The sequence below is a fragment of the Oncorhynchus gorbuscha genome, linkage group LG06 (assembly GCF_021184085.1).
Source record: "Oncorhynchus gorbuscha isolate QuinsamMale2020 ecotype Even-year linkage group LG06, OgorEven_v1.0, whole genome shotgun sequence".
NCBI lineage: Eukaryota > Metazoa > Chordata > Actinopteri > Salmoniformes > Salmonidae > Oncorhynchus > Oncorhynchus gorbuscha.
In genome coordinates this window covers 44,967,488-44,974,514 of record NC_060178.1, presented here as the reverse complement: position 1 = coordinate 44,974,514, position 7,027 = coordinate 44,967,488, and the positions used below count along the sequence as shown (strand labels likewise).

General features: G+C 41.0%; 1 protein-coding gene across 1 annotated transcript in view; it reads left to right on the top strand.

Annotated features, from left to right (window-relative positions):
- Positions 1–2,823: 2,823 nt before the first annotated feature.
- The window catches only part of LOC124038008 (phosphatidylinositol 3-kinase regulatory subunit gamma), a 296,718-nt gene continuing 292,514 nt past the window's right edge, over positions 2,824–7,027 (top strand). Inside the window, exons 1-2 of the mRNA XM_046353357.1 lie at positions 2,824–3,090; positions 3,385–4,187. Of these exons, the coding sequence (XP_046209313.1) occupies positions 3,827–4,187 (361 nt within the window). The 5' untranslated portion in view covers positions 2,824–3,090; positions 3,385–3,826. The remainder of the gene's footprint in view (positions 3,091–3,384; positions 4,188–7,027) is intronic.

The following is a 7,027-nucleotide window of genomic DNA, read 5'->3' as shown; positions in this document are numbered from 1 at the left end:
ACACTGAATGTGTTGTTGGGTAAGATGTTATGAAACGTAATGTCATGCAGTATTTTAAACTGTATGTAACTGTCTTATGTTGCTGGACCCCATGAAGAGTAGCTGCTGTCTTGGCAGCAGTTAATGGGCATCCATCATAAATCATTTAACAAATACTATGCAATCATTGTGCAGAAAGGTAACATAACTATTTCACTGGTCCGGAAGACAAGTGATCTCAGTGAGTACAGAATATTAATAAATGGTAAGTGTGTGGTAGGATGCAGTAGTCAGCGCATGGTTCAGCTGTTGGAATAGTCTTGTGGCTTGGGGGTAGAGGCTGGCTTTGAGACAGGTGGTCAGAGACTTGATGTTGACCCTCACTGCAGCGGATCCCCCTCCACTGTGCATTTGCCTTCTCCAGCCTTTACGATCGGAGGCCTCTTTCAGGTAACATGTAACTTGAATTTGGACGCCCTCATCCGTGGCATCCTGGGTTGCAAGGTTCCTCCGAATGGCTCCTATACACAAAGAAAGAACATTGAGTTACAACTGAATATCACATGAATTTAAGTATTTACTTAAAAGTCAAGAAAAAAAGTGTAACACATTTAATAATATTAAAACTTATTGAGATTAGAGAAATTCCTTTCTCTTGTTTTCAAATTAACTTATGGCCAGATGGCTTGCAGAGAGCTGATAGCGGTCCTCTGAGTTGAGGCAACCCGCCAGAAATGAAAAAGTGTCCTGCTAAGGGCTTTAAGCGGTCTTCTGAAAAGGGGCTACCCACCGGAGATGTAAATCACGTCTTCAACGGCAAATGCTGCTCACCCACTGGCGGTAGGAATTTCTAACCTTGGGCAGAGGGAAAGTGCAACATTTGTGCATACCGGGGTTGGTTTGATTTTGGATAGCCTATCTGTGAGGCTAGATAGGGGCCGTAAATAAATTACACAACGTAAATGGGACAATATTTTCATGTTGCACACCTTTTAGTGTCAATAAATGCTTTCAATATTGTTATATGAATTTCTACAATTTATACTTGGTTTCATTTGTATTTCTTTTACCCCTCTTTTCTCCCAATTTCGTGATTATGATTTTGTCTCATCGCTGCAACTCCCCAACAGGCTCAGGAGAGGCTCAGGTCAAGTCAGGCGTCCTCTGAAACATGACACGCCAAACCTCACTTCTTAACGCCTGCCTGCTTAACCAGGAAGCCAGTTGCACCAATGTGTCGGAGTAAACACCGTTCAACTGACGACCGGAGTCAACCTGCATGCGCCCGGCCGGCCACAAGGAGTCGCTAGAGCGCGATGAGCCAAGTAAAGTCCCTCCAGCCAATTGTATGCCGCCCTATGGGACTCCCGGTCACGGCTGGTAATGACACAGCCTGGGATTGGTCTAAAGTTGGCATTAATAGAAAAGTAACTATGCATGAGCATGTTTGTCCTCCATGCAAACTTTATAGTCCATGCATATGCAGAATTTCTAGTGGTTGAAGTATTGTTTTGCAAGCAGGCAAGTACATATTTTATGCAAATAGGGATACGATGACACTCTTACTCATCAAACACAATAACAAGATGCAGCCATTTGCAATTAGTGAGAAGAATGAAAATCTATGTGTTTTATTTTTGGAATAATTAGACATAGGAATCTATTCCTATTCTGCCCACACCTCTAGAGAAATGTGATCAATTTTTCCATTGCTCTCTCTTTTAGAATCTGCCAAAATGCTTGTTCGCACTGCAGTTTTATGACAGGTCTGATTTATAAGGGGAAACGTGCATATGTATTATTTTCAGAAATGTCACAATAATTTAGAATATATTTAGTGTTATAAATGAGGCCCAGGGCACAAAATACAAAATTTTGAGGAAAAACTGGCGCATGAAAGTTTTGTGGTATATTCTATACACAACGTTTATACATGAGGCACCATATCTCCCTGATCTTTTAATTAACCTGACCGGACTTGCCCTCCTCCTCAACAAGTGGTCGGGTGCAGTTAGCCTTCTGATGGCTCTTTTTGTTATAATAATAATAATAATAATAATATAATAATATATAATAATAGAATAATAATATATAATAATATATAATAATAATATATAATATAATAATAATAATAATAATAATAATAATATATGCCATTTAGCAGACGCTTTTATCCAATATTCTACGTATGGGTGGTCCCAGGGATCGAACCCACTACCCTGGCGTTACAAGCGCCATGCTCTACCAACTGAGCTACACATCTCCTTCAGTTTGATCTGATGATTTGATAAATTCGTCTATCAGTGGGCTGAAATGTAACTAGTGCCTGCTGCCTGTTGCTGACATTGTGTAAAACTTTCTTCCACACAAATTATGTTCACAAATAAACTACACAGAAAATGTGCACCCATGACGGTCGCAGTTGACCCCTGGCAATGGAACGGTTAGATAACGGTCCTGGTGGGGAAATTAGGATAGCAGCACTGCTGCCATACCGTCCGCAATATCATCATTATTTTCCCTCTAAATGCAATTCGTGTGAGATTTATATATTTTTTTCAAGAGTTGCGCAGTTCAGGTAAAACAAGTGTTAAATAATGTATTATCATTCTGACGGAGCTCCATGAAATACTATCCTAGCCTAGCTGCTTACACTGACAGCCCGTCTCGATTTGAACCCTCTACTCATTGCGCACGTGAGTAGACTACAACAGTAACGGTAAAAAAAAGAAGAAAAAATAGGGTTTCTATTATGAGCAGTAAACCAGGTCATGTAGCATATTGTCTACTGCAGTAGTGTACATTCTCTACTGGAATAATTTGCAGACGCCGGGGGTGTGGTCTCTGACATCAACACGCGCTGCTCTACTCCGTAGGTCTGGCTAGAGGTCTGGACCAGGCGAGCGTCATTATATCGGACCATATGGACGTCTGCTTTTATATCCTGTATTTTAATAAACAAGTCGCACAAATTGGATAACGAATAGAAGGCACGGATAGAAGGCAAGAGCATCGAAAGAGAGGCAAGTTTGTTCTGCATTTTCAGAGAGTAGGCAACCACTCGAGTTTCAGCATGCTGCTCTGAAGTTCCTATTCGCCAAGTCTCGTTTTGTAAGTGATATGTTTCAATGCCTTCATTTTATATTGTAAAATGAAATGTAATGTACAATATTAGCCAGATACTATGGAACCCACCATATATTTAAAAAATGTTCGATTTTTCTTATATATGTAGGCCTGCATTCTGTATTAGTTTAACTATAAATCATCCTTATATTGCTTCCTACAATAGTGATTCCAATAATGACATAATGATAATAGTACTACATGTTTGATCATTATATCAACATATTTCATGTCATAATAATGAGTCTAATGATTATGTAACTTTGATGACGTTTCCAGGTAGGTCTGGCTGGGAGAGAGAGGGCTGTCTGAGAGTATGCTGGACTGGATGCCTCGGCCTGTCAGTTCTGCAGTGGATTCATAGTATTCAGGTACAGGAGGGAGCCAGATTCCCGTGTTGTGTGTTCATCGTGCTGACACTATTAGACAGACAAGAGGGGTGGAGCTTTAGAGGTGGACCTAACCAAGGACAACTGTCTGGTTTCTTCTCAGTGCATGGTGCAGTTTCTCACCTGATGCTGAAGGGATCCTTCCAATGTTGACTCTTTGATCTTCCCTTCAACCCAAGGGCTTCTAAATGACTAGACTACAGAGGGGAGTGCTAAAGTATTAGGCCTCGCTGAGCCATTGGATTGAAGTTTGCAAAGTAAAAACAGCAGACGCGAGTGAGTGGCACAGGAGATCTCAGTTGGAGCCTGCCTGAGGACCTATCTATGAGCCTATGACTGTGGCCATGACAGCCTCCGACAGCAGCTTCCAGTACCGTGCGCTCTTTGAGTACAAACGGGAACGTGGTGATGACATCAGCCTCCAGCCGGGGGACGTCCTGACGGTCCTGAAAGCCTCCCTAAAGGACTACCAGGAAGGGGACGAGCGCAGCCCCAAGGGATGGCTGCACGGCACCAACGAGCGGACCAAGGAGAAGGGCGACTTTCCTGGGACGTTTGTGGAGTATGCAGGGGTGGTGAGGCAGGTGCTGCCTGTGGTCAAGCCCTGGCCCAGGCCCGTACCCCCAACCCCTGGGGGAACACAGAGCAGTGTCGGGCCCGGGCCCCAGCCTCCAGGGGCCACTGCAGCAGGAGGTGAGTGTTGGGACTGGGGCTAGGGCATGCCAAGACCACTTCATTCAGAAACATGGAGACTGGTAAATGTTTGTGCTATCTGTTATGAACTGTTAAATGCAATTTAATGGTGCTTTGCTTTACTGTTGGTCAGGTAATCTATTGCGCTAGGGTTTTATTCTGATGCTGGACCAGAGGTGTACAGTAACACTGACTGAATGGCAGCCTGTCTGTTGGGTCATTCCATTTGATTTCAATCACTTTTTGAACGCACCACTTTTGATTTGAACATAGCTTTCCATACAGATTTTCCCACGGTAGAAGTGGTCAGAAAGCATCTTTTTGTTGTTGGAGGTGCTCAAAGTTGACCCGTTTTGCATACCCAATCATAACATGAGACATCCATGTCTTCATCACTGGAAAATATTAAAGGTTGAGTTTGACATCATGACAAAGCTTACAAACAGGGTTGTCAAACTATTCAATCATTTCTTGATTATTATAATTTTACTTAACTCTAACGTCAATTATTTAAAAAACGTGTAGACTCCAGCGTTTTTTTGTGTGTGCATATGCTGTTGGTTAAACCCTCATTTACATAATCTGAAGTGTATGTGTTGTGCCCACCATCAATTGAGACACAGCAGGGTCGTTCCATATGATTTCAATCACTTTCTGACTGAACCCCTTTTGATTCGAACAACATCTTCCATACATGTTTGCCCATGGTAGAAGTGGTCAGACAGTGACTTTTTGGACCTTAGTACCAAAACATTCAGGAGATAGAGGTGCATAAAGTTGACCCATTTCGCAAGAAGTCATTTCCGTGTAAAAGGACCCATGAGCACCAACATGTGAAGTCTATAGGAGTATATCAAATTTTGTGTCAAATGAAAGCTAACAACCTACATTTTTGAGAAATTAAGGCATATATATATTTTCTTTTTTAACCATTTTACATCCTAGAAATTACAAATAAGCAAAAACTTTGATTTCTGGTCATGGGCAATTCCACATTAACAGAACTACGCGTTGACTCAGTTATTTTTTTACATTAAATGTATGCCAAACAAAAACCATTGGTTTCAAAGTTTAACAAATCATACAACTCTATGCACAAGGACTGCTTTTAACAATTTCCACAGGACATTTTTTACAAAAACTGCAGATACAAACTGTGGTAACGGAATAACTGTAAAATCTCTCAGGTTTTTATGTGACCATTTTGTCTGCAGAAATAGTGGGGTGTTAGCTACGAGATGGAACTTGAGTTTGAAAATATCTATTTTGGTTATTGAACTACAGTAAATGAAGTGGATTTACACCAGGTAACAGAATTACGGTGATGGAATCACATCATGGGTCTCTGATCTGTCCTGATCTCTACTCACTGTATATTACTGTACTGTATTGTACTGTACTCTACTGTGCTCTACTCACTGTACTGTACTGTAGTATACTGTGGTATCCAAACGTGTGAAACATATGTCTATGATAAATTCAGATTTGGTCCAATCTGGTCCATCTGTGGATGTTAATAACATCAAGGCCAGAGTGGACTGACCAACTTTCCAATGTCTATCGATTTCCGGTGTCAGTCGGGCGGTGCTAAGTATGTGAGGCTGCTGACTACAGTACATTACAAGAGAGGGGGCTTATGGGTAGGTGTCAATAAGAGCTGGTAGAGGTGACATAAACTGGAGAGTGAGAGAGAGAGAGGGAGAGAGAGGAGGAGGGGTTGCTGAACTTAACAGTATGCAGGTGGACGTACTGTAGCAGGTGACCCAATTGGGGTTTGTGACCATTATGATTGTCCCTTGTAGCCAATTCAGTTGCAGTAATTCCATTACAGATTTGTTGGGTACGAGTTGTAATCACTTAATAATTAATGAACAAAATTGATATCAGAAAAATCACTACAACTAATTGGTAGGTTACTTCTGTGAACTGTCATAATCCTCCCTCATGAGGGAGAGAAATTGGAAAATATATTAAAGATACAGTTTGTGGGTTTTTGCTAACGGAAGGCTATATTTCTTAAACTTAGAGAAGGTTAACAATTTCTCCAAAACTAAATATACAGTAAGTGTTGAGATGAATTGGCATGGGTCTTTACATCAACTTTGTGTTATGATTTATTTCTGACACTGTTTAAGACTTTCTCTGGTAGATGTTTTCTAAGACCCCTTTTCCATCTGTTTATCCAGAAATCAAAACCTTTACTTTTGCCTAATTTTTAAGGAAAATGGTTGAAAAATGTATCTGACTGTTCCCTTTTCAAATATACACTCTTGATATGCTTCTATGTACGAACCTCATATGTTGGTGCTCATGTTCCCTTTTCAATGGAAATGCCCTCACAGAGAAGGAATAGGGAGTTCAAAATCCAATCAAATTTTATTGGTCACATACACATGGTTAGCAGATGTTATGCGAGTGTAGAAAAATGCTTGTGAGACCTACTAGCAAAAGTCTTACGCTATTAGAAATACATTAAAAACATTTTTTAAAGGTAACCTTTATTTAACTAGGCAAGTCAGTTAAGAACAGATTCTTATTTACAATGACAGCCTACCCCCGGCCAAACCCAGGTGACACTGGGACAATTGTGCGCCGCCCTATGGGGATCCTAATCACGGCCGGATGTGATGTAGCCTGGATTCAAACCAGGTTTTGTAGTGATGCCTCTTGCACTGAGATGCAGTGCCTTAGACCGCTGCACCACTTGGGAGCCCTTACATCCATACACATTAACACAATAATGTTGAAGTGAAGGCCCCTGCCAACTAATATCAAGATTTCTATTTAGTTTTGCAGAAATTATTTGCCTTCTATAAGTTCAAGAAATACTATTATTATAT